This window comes from Rana temporaria, chromosome 2 (genome assembly GCF_905171775.1).
Source record: "Rana temporaria chromosome 2, aRanTem1.1, whole genome shotgun sequence".
Lineage (NCBI taxonomy): Eukaryota > Metazoa > Chordata > Amphibia > Anura > Ranidae > Rana > Rana temporaria.
In genome coordinates this window covers 40,940,523-40,963,052 of record NC_053490.1, presented here as the reverse complement: position 1 = coordinate 40,963,052, position 22,530 = coordinate 40,940,523, and the positions used below count along the sequence as shown (strand labels likewise).

The 22,530-nt window shown below is 49.8% G+C and overlaps 1 protein-coding gene across 2 annotated transcripts in view; it reads right to left on the bottom strand.

The window, feature by feature from the left end:
* LOC120928972 (N-acetylated-alpha-linked acidic dipeptidase 2-like) overlaps positions 1 to 22,530 on the bottom strand; it is a 181,647-nt gene that overhangs the window by 140,880 nt on the left and 18,237 nt on the right. The window contains exons 1-2 of one of the 2 annotated variants that reach the window (XM_040340128.1): positions 11,250 to 11,385; positions 2,664 to 2,788 (exon numbers count right to left, since the gene is read on the bottom strand). In XM_040340128.1, coding sequence (XP_040196062.1) covers positions 2,664 to 2,788; positions 11,250 to 11,269 — 145 coding nt within the window. In that variant the 5' untranslated portion in view covers positions 11,270 to 11,385. Of the gene's footprint in view, positions 1 to 2,663; positions 2,789 to 11,249; positions 11,386 to 22,530 lie in introns of those variants that run through there. The other variant, XM_040340127.1, reaches the window with a different exon arrangement.

Below are 22,530 nucleotides of genomic sequence, written 5' to 3'. Positions count from 1 at the left end.
CAGCTACGCATAGATTTCCCTAAGATCCGACTGGTGTAAGTGTCTTACACCGTCGTATCTTAGGCCCCGTACAGACGAGCAAACATGTACGATGAAACCGGTCCGACGGACAGTATTCCAGCGGGCATGTTTCTAAACATATTTAGAAATATTTGCCCGCTCGAAAAAGGTCCGCGGACCAGTTTCAGCAGACATGTTCGGTCGTCTGTATGGGGCCGGCTGCATATTTACGCTGGCCGCTAGGTGGCGCTTCCGTATATTTACGCGAGGAATATGCAAATTAGGTAGATACGCCGATTCAGAAACGTACGTCCGCCCGGCGCATTACGTCGTTTACGTTAGGCTTTTTCCGGCGTAAAGTTACCCCTGCTATATGAGGGGTATCCTATGTTAAGTATGAACTTCGTTCCCGCGTCGAATTTTGAAATTTTTACGTTGTTTGCATAAGTCGTTCGCGAATAGGGCTGTACGTAAGTTACGTTCACGTCTAAAGCATTGACGATTTGTGGCGTAATGCGCACTGGAATTCTTTCACGAACGGCGCATGCTCCGTTTGTAAAAAACGTCAAATACGTGGGGTCACACTAAATTTACATAAAACACACCCACATCATCCACATTTGAATTAGGCGGGCTTACGCCGGACCACATACGTTACGCCGCCGTAACATAGGGCGCAAGTTCTTTCTGAATACGGAACTTGCGCCCTAATTTACGGCGGCGTAACGTATCTGAGATACGTTACGCCTGCCGAGACCAAATGTATCTGAATCCGGGCCCATATGTGTAGCACCCTGATGTTTAGGCAGGGTTGCTAGAAAATGTACCTGCCAGGTGTAGTCAGGTAATTTTACTAGCAACAAATACTAGATACAAAACATCAAGGTGAAACACTCTTGACCCTCTATTATGTGCGTTTCCTCTATCATCATCGCCACCTAGTGGATACAAGGCATTTTATTTCCAGAAATGCCTCAAAAGCAGAAAAGAGTATTCTTGCCACTAGGTGGCGCTGACGATAAAGGAATCACACACAAAAAGTACAGCAATTTTTACCCTCACGGACCGGTTTCCACATCGGCTCAACAACATTTTTTACATAGACCCCATAGCGTGCATTTAGGCCTGATTCACACTTGTGCAGGTTGCAGGTGCATTTTTTCAATAAACATCTTTAAACCATTGAAGTCAATGCAACAAAAAACAAGTCCCTGTTTTTTTCCATAAAATGCACAGATGTGAACTACATCCATAGGAAACCGTGATAAATGGACTGTAGCGTTTCTGCAAAAACTGAAAACGCACTAAGAAATGCATAGGTATGAACCAGGCCTTAGGGTGGAGGTTTAACCTCTTCCCCACCAGCCACAGTATCGCCATTTTATTCTCTAGGGCAGGGATATGCAATTACCCTGTTTCCCCAAAAATAAGACCTACCCTGAAAATAAGACCTAGCATTATTTTCCAGGAGGGCTGCAATATAAGCCCTACCCTGAAAATAAGCCCTAGTTAAAAATGCTTGTAAAATCCTATAATCCACTCTATTACAGTATTATATAATGTACAATGTGTGTGTTTCTGTAATATAATTGCGGGGGAAGAGAGCGGCTAACAGAAGCACAGAGCGGCTCTATAACGAAGGTATTTGGCACAATTTTATTACAGAAACACACACAGTGTACATTATATAATACTGTAATAGAGTGGATTATAGGATTTTACAAGCATTTTAACTAATTTCACACTGGGGATTCCTGACAGGCAGGGAGGGGGGAGAAGACAGAACATTACATAGTAAGACCTACCCCGAAAATAAGCCCTACTGTGTCTTTTGTTGGCATAATTAATATAAGACCCGGGCTTATTTTCGGAGAAACATGGTAGCAGACCTCCAGCTGTTGCAGAACTACAAGTCCCAAGAGGCATAGCAAGACTCTGACAGCCACAAGTATGACACCCAGAGGCAAAGGCATGATGGGACTTGTAGTTTTGCAACAGCTGGAGGTCCGCTAATTGCATATCCCGGCTCTAGGGTCTCAGAGCCCTCCAATTAGCACAAATTACTTGTTTGCACATAAGTAACACAAATGTTGCAATGTCAGTATTTGCAGTAAATATTGTTGTAACAACATAAGACACAATTTGGAATAATTATTATTATTTAGGTACTTATATAGCGCTGTCAATTTACGCAGCGCTTTACATATACATTGTACATTCACATCAGTCCCTACCCTCAAGGAGCTTACAATCTAAGGTCCCTAACTCACATTCATATACTAGGGCCAATTTAGGCAGAAGCCAATTAACCTATCAGCATGTCTTTGGAGTGTGGAAGGAAACCGGAGTACCCGGAGGAAACCCACGCAGGCACAGGGAGAACATGCAAACTCCAGGCAGGTAGTGTCGTGGTCGGGATTTGAACCAGCAACCCTTTTTACCACTAGGCGAGAGTGCTACCCACTACACTACTATGAATAATATTTACAGAGGAATTACAAACATGATCTAATGTGATCCCAGAGCCTGGAGGGAGCTCAGGACTGCAGATCTGCTCATTAGCAATGCTGCCCATGTACAGTCCCTGATGTCAGGTCCCTGGCTTAGTCCCAGCTGGGTCTTCCATATTGTGTCCTCTGATACTTTGTATCCCATGAACTCACCTACAAGGACCCCCAGGAGGAAGATGACAGCCAGCCCCAATATGACCACCACACAGGTGCGCTTCAGCCCCTTCTTCCTGACCATGGTCACACTGGTCTTACTGGTCTCGTCTTCTCTGTGATCTCTGCAACAAAACACCAGGAGACACAATGTCAGCACACAAAACTTTACTAAACTTTCCTTCCTCTCTACAGGTCTACTCTCATGACACCTAGTGTGAGAAACTGGTAATGCAGCACTTTCTGTATGTTTGCATTCACTAAAGGGATCCTATACGCCACAATCCCTGGGCTAGATTCAGATAGGAGATACAATGGCGTATCTCCTGATACGCCGTCGTATCTCCTAATACGCCGTCGTATCTCTGAGTGCGGGCCGTCGTATCTATGCGCCTGATTCAGAGAATCAGTTACGCATAGATTTCCCTAAGGCCCCATACTCACGAGCAAACATGTCTGCTGAAACTGGCCCGCAGGCCAGTTTCAGCAGACATGTTTGGTCGTGTGTGGGCGCGAGCGGGCCGAATTCCAGCAAACATTTGCCCGCCGGGCCTTTTCCCAGCAGACAAATATTCCTGGACTTGTTTTAAAACAGCCCGCTGGAATTCAGCCCGCTCGGACATGTACGGTCGTCAGTACAGACCTACCGTACATGTCCAGCCGCCCGCCGTGCCTCGCATGCGTCGAATGACTTCGACGCATGCGTGGAAGCATTTTAAAGGCGGGCCGCCCACGTCGCCGCGTCATTGTCGCGGCGACACCGCGTCATCGACGCGGCGACACCGCGGACACGCCCCGCGTATTGTTTACGCGCGGACTTCTGTACGATGGTGTGTACAACCATCGTACAGAAGCCCTCTGGCAGACATGTATGGTGAAAACGGTCCGACGGACCGCTTTCACCATACATGTTTGTCCGTGTGTACCCGGCCTAAGATCCGACAGGTGTAAGTGTCTTACACCGTCGTATCTTAGGCTGCATATTCACACTGGCCGCTAGGTGGCGCTTCCGTATAGTTACGCAAGGAATATGCTAATTCAGTATTTACGCAGATTCAGAAACGTGCATCCCGCCGGCGAATTTTTTTACATCGTTTACGTAAGGCTTTTTTCGGCATATAGTTACCCCTGCTATATGAGGCGTAGCTAATGTTAAGTATGGACGTCGTTCCCGCGCCGAGTTTTAAAAATGTTACGTCGTTTGCGTAAGTCGTTCGCCAATAGGGCTGGACGTCATTTACGTTCATGTCGAATCCAATACGTCCTTGCGGCGTACTTTGGAGCAATGCACACTGGGATGTTTCACAAACGGCGCATGCGCCGTTCAAAAAAAACGTCAAAAACGCGGGGTCATCCTAAATTTAAATAATACACGCCCACAACATCCCCATTTGAATTAGGCGGGCTTACGCCACCACACATACGTTACGCCGCCGTAACTAAGGGCGCAAGTTCTTTCTGCATACGGAACTTGCGCCCAAAGTTACAGCGGCGTAACGTATCTAAGATACGTTACGCCCGCAGATAGATAGAGCATTCTATCTGAATCCGGGCCTCTGAGTTTAGTGTGTGGCTCCGCACGACTCTTCTGCTCACATTTTTTTGAAAAAAAGGACTTGCGTTCCACATTAAAGCGGAACTTTGGTAATTTTTTCCGCTTTCCATCTATTAAATCTTCTGCCCTTGTTGTTGTAACTTTGGATAGTAAAACATTTTTTTTTTTCTGCCTGTAAATACCTTATACAGCCCACTTCCTGCTTGTCTGGTCATTAGAGCTGCACCATTCTGGCTAACATGAGAATCAGATTTTTTTTTTTGCTTAGAATAAAGATCACGATTCTCTCTGTGTAACATCTTCTTTCACATTTTACAAAAAAAAAAAAAATATTGGGCTAAGTTTACTAATTAGTTTTTCTTTTAATTAACCACTTAACCCCCGGACCATATTGCTGGTCAAAGACCAGAGCACTTTTTGCGATTCGGCACTGCGTCGCTTTAACTGACAATTGCGCGGTCGTGCGACGTGGCTCCCAAACAAAATTGGCGTCCTTTTTTTCCTTCAAATAGAGCTTTCTTTTGGTGGTATTTGATTACCTCTGCGGTTTTTATTTTTTGCGTTATAAACAAAAATAGGGCAATAATTTTGAAAAAAATGCAATCATTTTTACTTTTTACTATAATAAATATCCCCCAAAAATATATAAAAACTTTTTTTTTCCTCAGTTTAGGCCGATACGTATTCTTCTACATATTTTTGGTAAAAAAATAAATCACAATAAGCGTTTATCGATTGGTTTGCGCAAAATTTATAGTGTTTACAAAATAGGGGATAGTTTTATTGCATTTTTATTAATTTTTTTTTTTACTACTAATGGTGGCGATCAGCGATTTTTTTCGTGACTGCGACATTATGGCGGACACATCTGGCAATTTTTAAACATTTTTGGGAGCATTAAATGACAATTGCAGTTTAGGAGTTAACCACAAGGGGGCGCTGAATGGGGTTAAGTGTGACCTCATCTGTGTTTCTAACTGTAGGGGGAGGTGGGGCTGGACGTGTGACGTCATTGATTGTGTTTCTTTATATTAGGGAACACACAATCAATGACAGCGCCACAGTGAAGAACGGGGAAGCCGTGTTTACACACACCTCTCCCCGTTCTTCAGCTCCGGGGACCGATTGCGGGACTCCAGTGGCGATCGGGTCCCGCGGTCACGGAGCTTCGGACTGGGTCTCGGGCGCGCGCCTGTGACCCACGGCTGGGCACTTAAAGAGGATGTACAGGTACGTGCTTGTGCCCATCCATGCCATTCTGCCGACGTATATCTGCAGGAGGCGGTCCTTAAGTGGTTAAAATTAAAGTGGATTAAAAAAAAAAAGAATTGCGTTTGAAAAATCGCTGCTCAAATATGGTGCGATATAAAATATTGCAACAACCACCATTTTATTCTCTAGGGTCTCTGCTAAAAAAAAAAAAAAAATCTCTCATGTTTGGGGGTTCCAAGTCATTTTCTAGCAGAAAAGATCGCAATTTCGATTCTTAACCTTTAATCGCGCAGCTCTACTGGTCATTAGCCTAAGTTTATGACATCATGCACAGCTCTCTCTCTCTCTCTCTCTCTCTCTCTCTCTCATGAGAATTTGCCAGGAAGGGAGGAGGGGGGATGAGTCATGAGAGGGCCAATGAGAGCTGCAGAGCTGGAGGTGTGCCCCTGTCTGTGTAAATCCAGGACGTAAACAGATAGCAGCTTCAGCTGCCCACAGTTAAAATGGATGCAGCCAGACTCTGTGGATGGAGATTTCTGCAGCATATTTGGGAAGTACAGAATCACAGTATATATAAAATAATATGCAAAGTGGTTGGAGGGAAGCTTCAGAACGGTAAAGATGTTTTTTATTGCAAATTATGTGAGCACACTGCAGTTCCTCTTTAATGTGAGGCATAACCTACATGAGTGCACTATGCTAACCCACCGCTATGAATGGACCAGGAGGAGACTTGGGTTGGACCTCATTCTACATGTAGTCTAGGATTGTACTGTGTGTGGTCAAGGTCCCACTAAACATCGTCTATTAACCACTTCCCGCCCGGTCAATGGACAATTGACGTCTGGGAAGTGGTTGTGAAATCCTGACTGGACGTCTATTGACGTCCTGTAGGATTTCATACGGGCGCGCGGCGATAGGTGATGTGGGGTGTCAGTCTGACACCCTGCAGCTCCGATCTCGGTAAAGAGCCTCCGGCGGAGGCTCTTTACCACGTGATCAGCTGTGTCCAATCACGGCTGATCACGATGTAAACAGAAAGAGCCGTTGATGGCTCTTCCTCACTCGCGTCTGACAGACACGAGTAGAGGAGAGCCGACCGGCGGCTCTCCTGACAGGGGGGGTTCGCGCTGATTGTTTATCAGCGCAGCCCCCCCTCGGATCGCCACACTGGACCCCCAGGGAAGCCCACACTGGACCACCAGGGAAGGGCAGTAAAAAAATAAAAAAATAAAAATAGATGCCAATCAGTGTCCACAAATGGACACTGACTGGCAACATGGGCACAAGTGATGCCCAGCAATGCCATCAGTGCCACTCCTCAGTGTCCATCAGTGCCACCCCTCAGTGTCCATCAGTGCCACCTCTCAGTGCCCATCCATGCCCAGTGCCCACCTATCAGTGCCCATCTGTGCCACCCATAAGTACCAATCAGTGCCACCCATGAGTGCCCATCAGTGTCGCCTATGAGTGCCCATCAGTGCCGCCTATGAGTGCCCATTAGTGCCGCCTATGAGTGCCCATTAGTGCCGCCTCATTGGTGCCCATTAGTGCCACCTCATCGGTGCCCATCAGTGCCACCTCATCGGTGCCCGTAATCAAAGTAGAAAACGTACTTATTTACAAAAAAAATTAACAGAAAAAATAAAAACTTTATTTTTTTTTCATTTTCAGTCTTTTTTTAGTTGTTCCGCAAAAAATAAAAAAATAAAAAATCGCAGAGGTGATCAAATACCACCAACAGAAAGCTCTATTTGTGGGAACAAAATGATAAAAAAAATGGTTTGGGTACAGTGTAGCACGACCGCACAATTGTCGTTCAAAGTGCGACAGTGCTGAAAGCTGAAAATTGGCTTGGGCAGGAAGGTGCGTAAGTGCCTGGTATGGAAGTGGTTACATTTTGTTGATCTGGATGATCATCCCAACAGACAGCTTCATAAATAAAAAAAGTGCAACCACAAAACCACCGACCTTATCTATAAATGAACATACAACGTCTATCGTCCTGTTCCTGCGGTTTCTCGTACACAGCTGAAATCTGCGGCTTTATACATGACCACAAGTGTGAGGATCTACACTGCACATGACGGCTGTGACTGCCACCAAGTTTGCCACATACAGTAGGACATTCTTGGACACAAGCCTTTTGGGCCCAATCACTAGAGATGGCCGGCGGTCGTTTCGCTGCGAACTTTGCTCGTTCGCGGTTCGCCGAACAGGCGGACATCTGGCGATATTTGCGGCGGTCCGCCAAAGGGAAGTTCTATTTGTGGAGAAAAAATGACATCAATGTTGTTTGGGTCCAGCATCTCACAACCGCGCAATTGTCAGTTAAAGCGACGCTGTGCCGCATCGCAAAAAATGGCCTGGCCAGGAGGGAAGGGGGGGGGGGGGGGGTGATTGGGTAAATCCTTCTGGGTCTGAAGTGGTTAATTACACAGGTTCTGTGGCTGAAGTGGTAATTACAGTAATGTCACTTATCTGCTTTAAATTTGCCCCAGAACCTGTGTAACGTATATGGGCCAGATTCACGTCCGATCGCGTATCTTTGTGCGGGCGTAACGTATCTGATTTACGTTACGCCTCCGCAACTTAGACGAGCAAGTGCAGTATTCTCAAAGCACTTGCTCCGTAAGTTGCGGCGGCGTAGCGTAAATCGGCCGGCGTAAGCCCGCCTAATTCAAATGTGGAACAGGGGGGCGTGTTTTATGTTAATGTTCTGTGACCCGACGTGATTGACGTTTTGCACTTACAGCGCATGCGCCATCCGTGGAATATCACAGTGTGCGTATTGGTTTCGACGTGTACGTAAATGACGTCCAGCCCCATTCACGGACGACTTACGTAAATTTTTCAAATTTCGTTGCGGGAACGACGGCCATACTTAACATTGGCTGCGCCTCATATAGCAGGGGCAACTTTACGCCGGGAAAAGCCTAACGTAAACGGCGTATCTGTACTGCGTCTGACGGGCGTACTTTCGTGAATTCGCGTATCTAGCTGATTTACATATTTCTAAGCGTAAATCAGCGTACACACCCCTAGCGGCCAGCGTAAATATGCAGTTACGATCCGACAGCGTAAGAGACTTACGCTGATCGGATGTAATAGAAATCTATGCGTAACTGATTTTAAGAATCAGGCGCATAGATACGACAGCTCAGATTCGGACTTACGACGGCGTACATGATGTCCCATCATGCCTCTGCCTCTGGGTGTCATGCTTGTGGCTGTCAGAGTCTTGCTATGCCTCATGGGACTTGTAGTTCCTAAACAGCTGGAGGTCCGATAATTGCAAATCCCTGCTCTAGCGTGAACCCAGCCTCAATGTTCGCCGTATTGTACATTCAGAGATGGTATTCTGCATACTTTGGGTGTAACAAGTTATTTGAGTTAGTTACCTTTCTATCATCTCGATGCCCATTCTGCTCTGACATCAACTAGACATTTTAGTCCACACAACTGCCGCTCACTGGATATTTTCTCTTTTTCAGACCATTCTCTGTAAACCCGAGAGATGGTTGTGTGTGAAAATCCCAGTAGATCAGCAGTTTTTGAAATCCTCAGACCAGCCCGTCTGGCACCAACAACCATGCCACTTTAAAAGTCACTTAAATCCCCTTTCTTCCCCATTGTGATGCTCAGTTTGAACTTCAGAAAGTCGTCTTCACCACATCTAGACCTAAATCCACACCTAAATGTACTGAGTTTCTGTCATGCGATTGGCGGAATAACAATTTGTGTTACCAAGCAATTGAACAGGTGTACCTAATAAAGTGTCGGTGAGTGTCTATAGATACACACACAACACTCAAAATAGTTACCGTATATACTCTAGTATAAGCCGAGTTTCTCAGCACATTTATTTGTGCTGAAAATGCGCCCCTCGGCTTATACTCGAGTCAACTTTTTGTGCCTGATCTCCCGGACTTTGGGGACCCGGTACCCCAAACTTGGCACACATATAGTCCCACTCTTCCTCTACAAGTGTGCAAAGTTTGTTGGCCGGGGAGCACCGATTTTTCAAACCCGGGCACCCCTTCCATAGACTCCCATGTTAAACTGTAATTTCTCCGGTAAATTTGGGGACCTGGTACTGGCCGGTCGTAGGTCTTCTGGACTCGGAACTTGGAAAACATGTAGGCCCATTTCCTCCTCTACAAGTGTGCAAAGTTTGTTGTCTGAGGGACCTATGGCCGGGGAGCACCGATTTTTCAAACCCCATGCACCCCTTCTATAGACTCCCATGTTAAACAGTAATTTTTCCAGTGATTTTGGGGACCTAGTACTGGCCGGTCGTAGGTCTCCTGGACCCGGAACTTGGCACACATGTAGCCCCATTTCTCGTCTACAAGTGTGCAAAGTTTGTTGTTTAGGAGACCTTGGGCTGGGGAGCACCAATTTTTCAAAGCTGGGATCCCCTTCCATAGACTCCCATGTTAAACGGTAATTTTTCCAGTGATTTTGTGGACCTAGTACTGGCCGGTCGTAGGTCTCCTGGACCCGGAACTTGGCACACATGTAGCCCCATTTCTCGTCTACAAGTGTGCAAAGTTTGTTGTTTAGAGGACCTAGGTCTGAGGAGCATCAATTTTTCAAAGCCGGGGTCCCCTTCCATAGACTCCTATGTTAAACAGTAATATTTTCAGTGAATTTGGGGACCTGGTACCGGCCTGTCATAAGTCCCCTGGACCCGGAACTTGGCACACATGTAGCCCCATTTCTCGTCTACAAGTGTGCAAAGTTTGTTGTTTAGGGGATCTAGGGCTGGGGAGCACCAATTTTTTAAAGCCAGGGTCCCCTTCCATAGACTCCCATGTTAAACATCAGTCTAGGCATGGGCACAGTGAGGCATGGGCACAGTGAGGTATGCAGATGGACACCCTGGCCCGGATTCTCAAACGAGTTATGTCGGCGTATCTCCAGATATGCCGTCGTAACTCTGAGTCCGAGCCGTCGTATCTATGCGCCTGATTCTTAGAATCAGTTACGCATAGATTTGTATTAGATCCGACCGGCGTAAGTCTCTTACGCCATCGTATCTTAAATGCATATTTACGCTGGCCGCTAGGGGCGTGTACGCTGATTTACGCCTAGAAATATGTAAATCAGCTAGATACGCAAATTCACGAACATACGCCCGGCCGACGCAGTACAGATACGCCGTTTACGTTAGGCTTTTCCCGCCGTAAAGTTACCCCATGCGCTATATGAGGCGTACATGAGGCGTACCAATGTTAAGTATGGACGTCGTTCCCGCGTCAAATTTTGAAAATTTTACGTTGTTTGCGTAAGTCGTTCGCGAATATGGCTTCGTTCGCGAAAGCATTGGCTTCTTGCGGGTTAATTTGGAGCATGCGCACTGGGATACTTTCACGGACGGCGCATGCGCCGTTCGTAAAAAGCGTCATTTACGTGGGGTCACATAAAATTAACATAACACACGCCAACATCTACCACATTTGAATTAGGCGGGCTTACGCCGGCCTATTTACGATACGCCGCCACAACTTTCGTTTGAGAATACGGCACTTGCCTGTAAAAGTTGCGGAGGCGTAACGTAAATAGGATACGTTACGCTCGCACAAAGATACGCCATTCTACGTGAATCCGGGCCCCTAGGCTTATACTCGAGTCAATACATTTTTCACAGTTTGTTGTGGTAAAATTAGGTGCCTCGGCTTATTTTTGGGTCGGCTTATACTCGAGTATATATACGGTATATTATATCCTAAACTTACCAACAAACTAAATATTAAACAATTAACTTGAAGCCGTATGAACAAAAAAGCCCATATACTATCATAATGGAACATTACCTTTCAGATTCTGGATCCATGGCATTGGTCTTGGTAGAAGAACAGAGGAGAGCACATCAGGTTCATTTATAGACATCTACTTCTCATCTGGGGACTAGGCAGGCACAGCTCATCAGTCCTTCACCCATTGTTGATGGTCCTGGCTGGGTTGTGTTTGGGCATCACGCTTCCCCAGGCACACCTAAATCATGATGTCCCATTATACCAGCTCCACCCGTAGTCTCGTCTCATTGTTGTAGTAAAAACGAATGTGAGAACTTTGTAATCGGAGGAAGTATGAAATCTGCTTTATGTAATATTCAACTGTACAGCCCAAGAATTAAGGATATGGTACAAATTAGGAGGACTCTGACTCCTCGTGCTACCCCCTGTGCTTGTATTACATGAAACATTATCCCTATTCTCCAAATATAATCCATACCCCCCCCCCCCCCCGTCATGCCCAGTGCAATTTTCAGATTTCAGCACGGTCACAATTTGAATGACAATTGCGCGGTCATACAACACTATACTCAAACTAAATTTATATCATTTTCTTCCCACAAATAGAGCTTTGTTTTGGTGGTATTTGATCACCTCTGGCATGGGCTTCCGCTGAACTTTTTTCAGGGGGGGGGGGGGGCATCATTTTAAGGTCATCCATGCTCGGTCCCTTTTTGACAATGTCATGAAAGGGAGGGGCTTAGTCATTGGTACAGCGTGGCTCTCTGGGTTGGTGCGGGTATAGCGCGGCTCTCTGGTTGGTGCATGTACAGCGTTGCTCTCTGGTTGGTGCGGGTACAGCGCGGCTCTCTGGTTGGTGCATGTACAGCGTTGCTCTCTGGTTGGTGCGGGTACAGCGTGGCTCTCTGGGTTGGTGTGGGTACAGCGCGGCTCTCTGGTTGGTGCGGGTACAGCGTGGCTCTCTGGGTTGGTGTGGGTACAGCGCGCCTCTCTGGTTGGTGCGGGTACAGCGTGGCTCTCTGGTTGGTGCAGGTACAGCGTGGCTCTCTGGTTGGTGCGGGTACAGCGCGGCTCTCTGGTTGGTGCGGGTACAGTGCGGCTCTCTGGTTGGTGCGGGTACAGCGTGGCTCTCTCTCTGGCTTCCCCCAGCATGAGCACAGTTTTTTATTTTCTCCTCTTGTAACCCCCCCCTAGCAGAGTGCTTGCATGCTGGGGGCTTTAGCATGGTGTCTGTGGACACGCTGGGGCCTCCACTCTTAAGGGACTACATTTCCCATGATGCTCCCAGTCCCCAGAGTGTTCCGATTGGCCCTCTGCTGTGGCCAATCATGGCGAGGAAAGCAGGAAGCAAGGCGGCGGCACGGCAAATCCAATTAGAGCCGCTCTCTCTCTCTTCTAGCTCCAGCTGACAGAGAGGGGGAGGGGGGCGATCGGGGGAGATATACAGTACAGCCAGCCCATGGCTCTCCTCTCCCTGTCACAGCGCCGCTGCTCCATTTACCAGAGAACTCGACAGCGTTGCTGTGACAGGGAGAGGAGAGCCGTGGGCTGGCTGTACTGTACATCTCCCCCGATCGCCCCCTCCCCCTCTCTGTCAGCTGGAGCTAGAAGAGAGAGAGAGCGGCTCTAATTGGATTTGCCGTGCCGCCGCCTTGCTTCCTGCCTGCTGATTTTCTCCCCGAGGATCATGGCACTGGTTTCTAGGGGGGGGCAATCGCCCTCCCTTGCCCTATGGAGCGGACGCCCATGACCTCTGGGGTTTTTATTTTTTGCTAAACAAACTAAAAGACTAACATTTTTGAAGAAAAAAGAAAAAAAAAGTTTTTCTTCATTTGTTCTAAAATGTTGTTTTCTCTTTCACTGATGGGCACTGATGAGGCAGCAGTGATAAGGTGGCATTGATATGTAGAATTGATGGGCACAGATAGGCGGGGCTGCTAATAGGGGGGGGACCACCAGCCCTCCTGTAGGGGGCCCAGGCATACAGGGGGGCCCAAACTAGGGTGACCACGTGTCCCGGTTTGCCCGGGATCGTCCCGTAATATACATTTTTGTCCCGTGTCCCGGGAGCCTTCAAACCGGGACAATAGAGAGTCCCGGAATCAACTGCCTGCCACACTCACTGCCGCTGCTGTCGCTGTAATTAAATGATTCTAAATCACTGGTTGCTAGGGAAGCCCCGCTTGGCTTGTAGCAACCAGTGACGTCACCGTGTCCCGCTCTCTCTGCGGCTCCGACTCCACCCCCACCTCCTCCTCCTCCAACGGCCAGCCGCGGTTCTTGCTGCAGAGAGAGCAGCAGCATCGTTACAGGGCAGGCAGAGACAGTGAGTCACTCACCGTCACCGACCAGTACCGCGGCACAGACCAAGACCTCCTCCTCCTCCCCTCCAGGCCTCGGTTGCTCAGCTGGACTCGATCCGCCGTCCGTCCTGAGTCCCGACCTCCCGCGAGTCCCAACTTCCGCTGCGCCGCGCCGGCCATCCTTGGAGCAGGGGCAGAAAAGGTAGGTGCAGGGGAGGGGGGGGGGGTTGACCATGCAATGGGGGGAGATATTATACAGTCCAGATTACAATTTGCAGGGGCAGCAGAGGTGACAGTGAGAGAGGGGGGGGGGGGGGGTTGCATGGTGCACCCCCCTTTCTCTGTCACCTTTGCTGCCCCTGCAAATTGTAATCTGGACTGTATAATATCTCTCTACCCAGTCCTCTGTCACCCAGTCACTCTGTCACCCAGTCCCTCTGTCACCCAGTCACTCTGTCACCCAGTCCCTCTGTCACCCAGTCACTCTGTCACCCAGTCCCTCTGTCACCCAGTCACTCTGTCACCCAGTCCCTCTGTCACCCAGTCACTCTGTCCCTCTGTCACCCAGTCACTCTGTCCCTCTGTCACCCAGTCCCTCCGTCACCCAGCTCTCCGTCACCCAGTCCCTCTGTCACCCAGTCCCTCTGTCACCCAGTCACTCTGTCCCTCTGTCACCCAGTCCCTCCGTCACCCAGCTCTCCGTCACCCAGTCCCTCTGTCACCCAGTCACTCTGTCCCTCTGTCACCCAGTCCCTCTGTCACCCAGTCCCTCTGTCACCCAGTCACTCTGTCACCCAGTCCCTCTGTCACCCAGTCACTCTGTCACCCAGTCACTCTGTCCCTCTGTCACCCAGTCACTCTGTCACCCAGTCCCTCTGTCACCCAGTCACTCTGTCACCCAGTCACTCTGTCCCTCTGTCACCCAGTCACTCTGTCCCTCTGTCACCCAGTCACTCTGTCCCTCTGTCACCCAGTCCCTCCGTCACCCAGCTCTCCGTCACCCAGTCCCTCTGTCACCCAGTCCCTCTGTCACCCAGTCCCTCTGTCACCCAGTCACTCTGTCCCTCTGTCACCCAGTCCCTCCGTCACCCAGCTCTCCGTCACCCAGTCCCTCTGTCACCCAGTCACTCTGTCCCTCTGTCACCCAGTCCCTCTGTCACCCAGTCCCTCTGTCACCCAGTCACTCTGTCACCCAGTCCCTCTGTCACCCAGTCACTCTGTCACCCAGTCACTCTGTCCCTCTGTCACCCAGTCACTCTGTCACCCAGTCCCTCTGTCACCCAGTCACTCTGTCACCCAGTCACTATGTCCCTCTGTCACCCAGTCACTCTGTCCCTCTGTCACCCAGTCACTCTGTCCCTCTGTCACCCAGTCCCTCCGTCACCCAGCTCTCCGTCACCCAGTCCCTCTGTCACCCAGTCCCTCTGTCACCCAGTCACTCTGTCCCTCTGTCACCCAGTCCCTCCGTCACCCAGCTCTCCGTCACCCAGTCCCTCTGTCACCCAGTCACTCTGTCCCTCTGTCACCCAGTCCCTCTGTCACCCAGTCCCTCTGTCACCCAGTCACTCTGTCACCCAGTCCCTCTGTCACCCAGTCACTCTGTCACCCAGTCACTCTGTCCCTCTGTCACCCAGTCACTCTGTCACCCAGTCCCTCTGTCACCCAGTCACTCTGTCACCCAGTCACTCTGTCCCTCTGTCACCCAGTCACTCTGTCCCTCTGTCACCCAGTCACTCTGTCCCTCTGTCACCCAGTCCCTCCGTCACCCAGCTCTCCGTCACCCAGCTCTCCGTCACCCAGTCCCTCTGTCACCCAGTCACTCTGTCCCTCCGTCACCCAGTCCTCTGTCACCCAGTCACTCTGTCACCCAGTCCCTCTGTCACCCAGTCACTCTGTCCCTCTGTCACCCAGTCACTCTGTCCCTCTGTCACCCAGTCCCTCTGTCACCCAGTCCCTCTGTCACCCAGTCACTCTGTCACCCAGTCCCTCTGTCACCCAGTCACTCTGTCACCCAGTCACTCTGTCCCTCTGTCACCCAGTCACTCTGTCCCTCTGTCACTCTGTCCCTCTGTCACCCAGTCCCTCTGTCACCCAGTCCCTCTGTCACCCAGTCCCTCTGTCACCCAGTCCCTCTGTCACCCAGTCACTCTGTCCCTCTGTCACCCAGTCACTCTGTCCCTCTGTCACCCAGTCACTCTGTCCCTCTGTCACCCAGTCCCTCTGTCACCCAGTCCCTCTGTCACCCAGTCCCTCTGTCACCCAGTCACTCTGTCACCCAGTCACTCTGTCACCCAGTCCCTCTGTCCCTCCGTCACCCAGTCCCTCTGTCACCCAGTCACTCTGTCCCTCCGTCACCCAGCTCTCCGTCACCCAGTCACTCTGTCCCTCCGTCACCCAGTCCCTCTGTCACCCAGTCACTCTGTCCCTCTGTCACCCAGTCACTCTGTCCCTCTGTCACTCTGTCCCTCTGTCACCCAGTCCCTCTGTCACCCAGTCCCTCTGTCACCCAGTCCCTCTGTCACCCAGTCACTCTGTCACCCAGTCACTCTGTCACCCAGTCACTCTGTCCCTCTGTCACCCAGTCACTCTGTCCCTCTGTCACCCAGTCACTCTGTCCCTCCGTCACCCAGCTCTCCGTCACCCAGCTCTCCGTCACCCAGTCCCTCTGTCACCCAGTCACTCTGTCCCTCTGTCACCCAGTCCCTCTGTCACCCAGTCCCTCTGTCACCCAGTCACTCTGTCACCCAGTCACTCTGTCATCCAGTCCCTCTGTCACCCAGTCCCTTTGTCACCCAGTCACTCTGTCACCCAGTCACTCTGTCACCCAGTCCCTCTGTCACCCAGTCCCTCTGTCACCCAGTCCCTCTGTCACCCAGTCACTCTGTCACCCAGTCACTCTGTCACCCAGTCCCTCTGTCACCCAGTCACTCTGTCACCCAGTTACTCTGTCACCCAGTCCCTCTGTCACCCAGTCACTCTGTCACTCTGTCACCCAGTCCCTCTGTCACCCAGCCCTCTGCCACCCAGCCCTCTGTCACCCAGTCCCCTGTCACCCAGCCCCCTGTCACCCAGCCCTCCGTCACCCTGTCACCCACTCCTCTGTCACCCAGTCCCCTGTCACCCAGTCCCCTGTCACCCAGTCCCCTGTCACCCAGCCCCCTGTCACCCAGTCCCCTGTCACCCAGCCCTCTGTCCCCTGTCACCCAGCCCTCTGTCCCCTGTCACCCAGCCCTCTGTCCCCTGTCACCCAGTCCTCTGTCACCCTGTCCTCTGTCACTCTGTCACCCAGCCCTCTGTCACCCAGTCCCCTGTCACCCAGCCCTCTGTCACGGGCCCGCTGATTTCATGATACGCCCCTGCCCCCAAAACTGGCAAAAAAATTAGTAAAAAAACGTATTTTTTTTTGGGGGGGGGGGGGTGTCCCTGAATGGCAGTTTGGAAATGTGGTCACCCTAGCCCAAACATCAGGGGGAATTAGTGCAGTTACAGAAGGATGGCCTGTGCGGCCCTCTGCGGCAGCTGAAAGACAGTTTTCCCCCCTCTTCCCGGCTTTCAGCTGCTGCAGGGAGAGACACAGACACATGGCATCAGTCCTGTAATTGCTTCTCTGACACTGATCACTGATTCCCCTCCCTGTTCTGCCCTCTTCGAATCCCCCCCCTGTGTGCCCCCTGTCACTGTGAATAGATTTTTGTTTAAATGTAAAAAACAAATAAAAAAGGGATAATTCACACAAGTTTTTTGCTTTGTTTGTGTCCGCCAATAATGATTTTAGTGTATTTTTTGTGAAAATATGGTCTTGATATATTGGGGGGGCCCTGCCAGGTAGGCTTTACGGTCCCCCGTGATTTCTAACAGCAGCCCTGCTGATGGGCACCGATAGGCTACACTGATATGCAGCACTGATAGGCAACGCCAGTGGCGGTTCGTCCATAGAGGGCGCTGAAGCGCCGCCCCCTCTGGCTCTCACCACCACTGAGTCTAATAACATAGATTCATTTATGCATTGCACAAATCTATGTTATTATCGCCGCTGCCGCTGTTCTATTCAGATGGTCGGCGCTCATGAATAACGGCAGCTGGTTGGCTGTACGGAAGTGCCTATCAGAGCCGTTGGCTCTGATAGGCTTTTCCGAGTACAGCCCTCGGGTCCCGGAAGCTTATACAAGGAACGCACTAGGGATGCGCTCCTTGTATAAGACTGACAGGCGTCTCAGCCAATCAGGTTGGCCGTATCTGGCTACCGGTAACCTGATTGGCTGAGACGCCTGTCAGTCATCGAGGGCAGTAGAAGACATCGAGGGACGTGGATGGCTGACTCCAGTAAAGGTAAGTGCCGGGGCGGGGGGGAAAAGGGGCACTTTACAGGGCACAGCGGCAACGAAGGGCACAGTCAGTGACATCAATGGGCACAGTGGGGACAATGGGCACAGTGGGGACAATGGGCACAGCGGCGACAATTAAAGGGCTCAGCGGTGACAATTAAAGGGCACAGTGGTGACAATTGATGGCACAGTGGCTGTGTTTGATGGCACAGCACAGTGGCTGCGTTTGATGGCATGGCACAGTGGTGCGAATTGATGGCACAGTGGCTGCGTTTGATGGCATGGCGTGAACCGAGGAAAGACGTTTACCAGCCCTTCCTGGTTCACGCAATGATCAGCTGTGATTGGTCACAGCTGATCACGTGGCAAGGAGCCTCCATCATAGCCTCCATACTACGATCGGAGATGCGGTGTGTCAGACTGACACATCACCACCAAGTGCCGCGCTCCGGGATGTTATCCTGAAGTCAGGATAACGAAACCACTGCCCTGGTTTTATAGCGTGGAGAGGGATTAGAACAGCTGTCAGGCTTTTATTACTGTCTGTGCCCCCGTTAGGGAGATTTATCCTCTCTATTTGTCCTGTTTACCGTTATCATTAAAAGAAAAATCCCAAATTTTGGGTTGTCCCAAATAAAGTAATATAAATATATATTCCAATGGGGGATGCCAGTGGCGGTTCGTCCATAGAGGGCGCTGAAGCGCCGCCCCCTCTGGCTCTCACCACCACTGAGTCTAATAACATAGATTCATTTATGCATTGCACAAATCTATGTTATTATCGCCGCTGCCGCTGTTCTATTCAGATGGTCGGCGCTCATGAATAACGGCAGCTGGTTGGCTGTACGGAAGTGCCTATCAGAGCCGTTGGCTCTGATAGGCTTTTCCGAGTACAGCCCTCGGGTCCCGGAAGCTTATACAAGGAACGCACTAGGGATGCGCTCCTTGTATAAGACTGACAGGCGTCTCAGCCAATCAGGTTGGCCGTATCTGGCTACCGGTAACCTGATTGGCTGAGACGCCTGTCAGTCATCGAGGGCAGTAGAAGACATCGAGGGACGTGGATGGCTGACTCCAGTAAAGGTAAGTGCCGGGGCGGGGGGGAAAAGGGGCACTTTACAGGGCACAGCGGCAACGAAGGGCACAGTCAGTGACATCAATGGGCACAGTGGGGACAATGGGCACAGTGGGGACAATGGGCACAGCGGCGACAATTAAAGGGCTCAGCGGTGACAATTAAAGGGCACAGTGGTGACAATTGATGGCACAGTGGCTGTGTTTGATGGCACAGCACAGTGGCTGCGTTTGATGGCATGGCACAGTGGTGCGAATTGATGGCACAGTGGCTGCGTTTGATGGCATGGCGTGAACCGAGGAAAGACGTTTACCAGCCCTTCCTGGTTCACGCAATGATCAGCTGTGATTGGTCACAGCTGATCACGTGGCAAGGAGCCTCCATCATAGCCTCCATACTACGATCGGAGATGCGGTGTGTCAGACTGACACATCACCACCAAGTGCCGCGCTCCGGGATGTTATCCTGAAGTCAGGATAACGAAACCACTGCCCTGGTTTTATAGCGTGGAGAGGGATTAGAACAGCTGTCAGGCTTTTATTACTGTCTGTGCCCCCGTTAGGGAGATTTATCCTCTCTATTTGTCCTGTTTACCGTTATCATTAAAAGAAAAATCCCAAATTTTGGGTTGTCCCAAATAAAGTAATATAAATATATATTCCAATGGGGGATGCTAGTTCTGGTGAACTGGGAGTCCCCAAGGGATTCTCTTAAAGCAAAGTTCCGTCCCCCCCAGCAGAAAATTAAAAGTCAGCAACTACACATAATGCAGCTGCTGACTTTTAATATTAGGACACTTCGCTGTCCTGGAATCCATTGTTTCCATTGGCACTCGGGTGCTGCCGTCACCGTTGCCTGTAAGAAAACTGGCAGGAAAGCCTTGCGGCTTCACAGCCAGAGCATACGCGAAGTGCGCTGCATTTCCTGAATGGCCTAGCGGTAGAGGAAGGAGGAGCAGGGGGCAAACTTCTGAGTGATCTCCCCACTGCAAAATATCTCGGATGTGGCGACAGGTACCTGCCAAAAACAGGTACCCCCTTCCCCCACCAAAAGGTGCCCAATGTGGCACCGGAAGGGCAGGGGGCAGATAAGTGGAGCTCCCACTTTTGGGTGGAGCTCCGCTTTTATTTTCAGGGATTTCCTCTCACTTCCTGTTTTGGCTATGGGACAGGAAGTGAAGGGAAATCTTCCCAATGGGATACAGATACAAAATATACTGACAACCTCTCCCTTACTCTATCCAAAATGAAAAGAAAAAGTTTTGCCTATACTGTTCTACTTTAATGGCTGTGTCATCTATTTTTCATGTAAATAAGAAGTGCAGCGCTAAAAATATAAACTTGCAATTAAAGATGAGCTCTGGCGTGTTCGCAAACCCCACCAGGAAGTCGGCACTGGGCCTATCACAGGCAGTGAGACATTTGCCAATCTCTGCAGCCGCGCATCGGGAAAATGTCTCACTGCTTGTGATTAGCGCAGCGCCGACTTCCTGGCGGGCTGTGCACATGGGGTGCGAACACGCCGGAGCTCATCCTAAGACACACTGGGGCGGTTTGCAGGCGCTATTGCGCTAAAAATAGCGCCTGCAAACCTACCTGAAACAGCGGCTGCTGTTCCTCCAGTGTGAAAGCCTGAGGGCTTTCACACTGGAGAAGTGCGCTAGCAGGACGTGAAAAAAAGTCCTGCTAGCCGCATCTTTGGAGCGGTGAAGGAGCTCCCGCTCACCGCTCCCGCCCATTGAAATCAAGGCATCTACAAAATGGGGGATAGTTTTTTGCCATTTTTATTATTATAATTTGTTTTACTAGTAATAGCGGCGATCAGCAATTGGTTATCGGGACTGCGACATTATGGCGGACACATCAGACACTTTTGACACATTTTTGGGACCATTGACACTTATACAGCGATTAGTGCTATAAAAATGCAATGATTACTGTAAAAATTTCACTGGCAGGGAAGGGGTTAACACTAGGGGGCGATCAATGGGGTTAACTGTGTTCCCTAGGTGTGTTTTTAACTGTAGGGGGAGGGGACTGACTAAAGGAAATGACAGATCGTGATTCCTAGCTATTAGGAACTCAGAATCTGTCTGTCCTCACAGAACAGGGATTTGTGTGTTTACACACACACACGTCCCTGTTCTGCCTCTCGTGCCCGCGATCGCTCGTGGCCGGCGGTCATCGCGACTGCTGGGCATGAGCATCGGCACCCCTGCATAAAGGGACCGACGTACAGCTATGACAGTTCGCGGGATCTTGTCGGCCTGCCGCAGTATGACGGCGGCTAGTCGGCAAGCAGTTAAAGTGCTTGTAAACTCACAAAAAAAACAACTGCAAGACAAAGGCATAAGGCTAGTATGCATCGCATAGCTCGTTATGAAATACTTACCTTAGATCAAAGCTGTTGCAGCAGTCTCCGCACACCGCTGTGACTGGTGACATGTCTTCCGTAGTTATTTCTCGGTTCACGGGCTCCGGCACTGTGATCGGCCTGAGCCGCGGTGACGTCACTGCTCCTGAAGAAATGGCTCAAGTGAGCCGTTTCTTCAGTGCGCATGTGCCTATGGCGTAGACACATGCGAATACAGTGAATATCTCCTAAACTGTGTGGGCTAGATTCACATAGATTAGCGGATCTTTAGATCCGCGTAATCTATGTGATTTACGATCCGCCGGTGCAATTTTGCGAGGCTAGTGCAGTATTCACAAAGCACTTACCTCCAAACTTGCGCCGGCGGATCGTAACTCCCCCGGCGGAATTCAAATTCCGCGGCTAGGGGGAGTGTACAATTTAAATCAGGCGCGCCCCCACGCCGATTTTATGATTTCTCCAATCACAAGCAGGGGGTGGGGATTGTGCTCTTCCAGGCATTCTTAGCCAGGACAAATACTGTCAGTGAGTAAAACGGTGATGTGGAGGCCTTTTTTTGTGGGGCATTAGATTGGTTCAGGGGGTGGCTGTGTCAGTTTCATTCAGGGACACTGTATTGTCCTGGAATGAAGGTGCCCGGGACAGACCTGCAAAATGCGGGATTGTCCCGGGCAATTCGGGACATGTTGTCACTCTAGATGTAGTGTCCCACTACCAATATGGTTGTGTGATTGCCTGTTCTCTATTATGCTTTCTCCTTTCTCCTAGCTGCTCTTTATAATGTGTCCCTACCCCTGCCCCATGGTGCCTGATGGCTTGGCTGCCCTCATTCTGCATCTAATGGTCTAAGTTCCATCATATGATAAGAAGATATCAAGCTGTTCCAGTCTAAATGTAAACTATTTGGGTATATATAAATGGGATTCCCCTATTTAAGAGGAAGCTATGATCATTGTATCAGAGCTTTTTAATATGCTGTTAAATATTTTTTTTTTTTTTAAGATGAAGTATAATAAAATTGTATATATTTTTTTAAAGAATATCCAAAAGTAAATTTTATTGAATATTTCCTATTAGTATGATTTGTGTATGTAGTGCCATCTATTACTGGATCACTCCAACCTTGTAATAGTAAAACAGTAAATGGTCGAAATAATAAGAGTAAGAAAAGTGTTATGAGCTACAATACAGTATGTGCTAATGCGTTTTTGTGCAATGCTGCATTTTGACACAAAGTAGGTTTCCTTTGATTGTTATCAGTG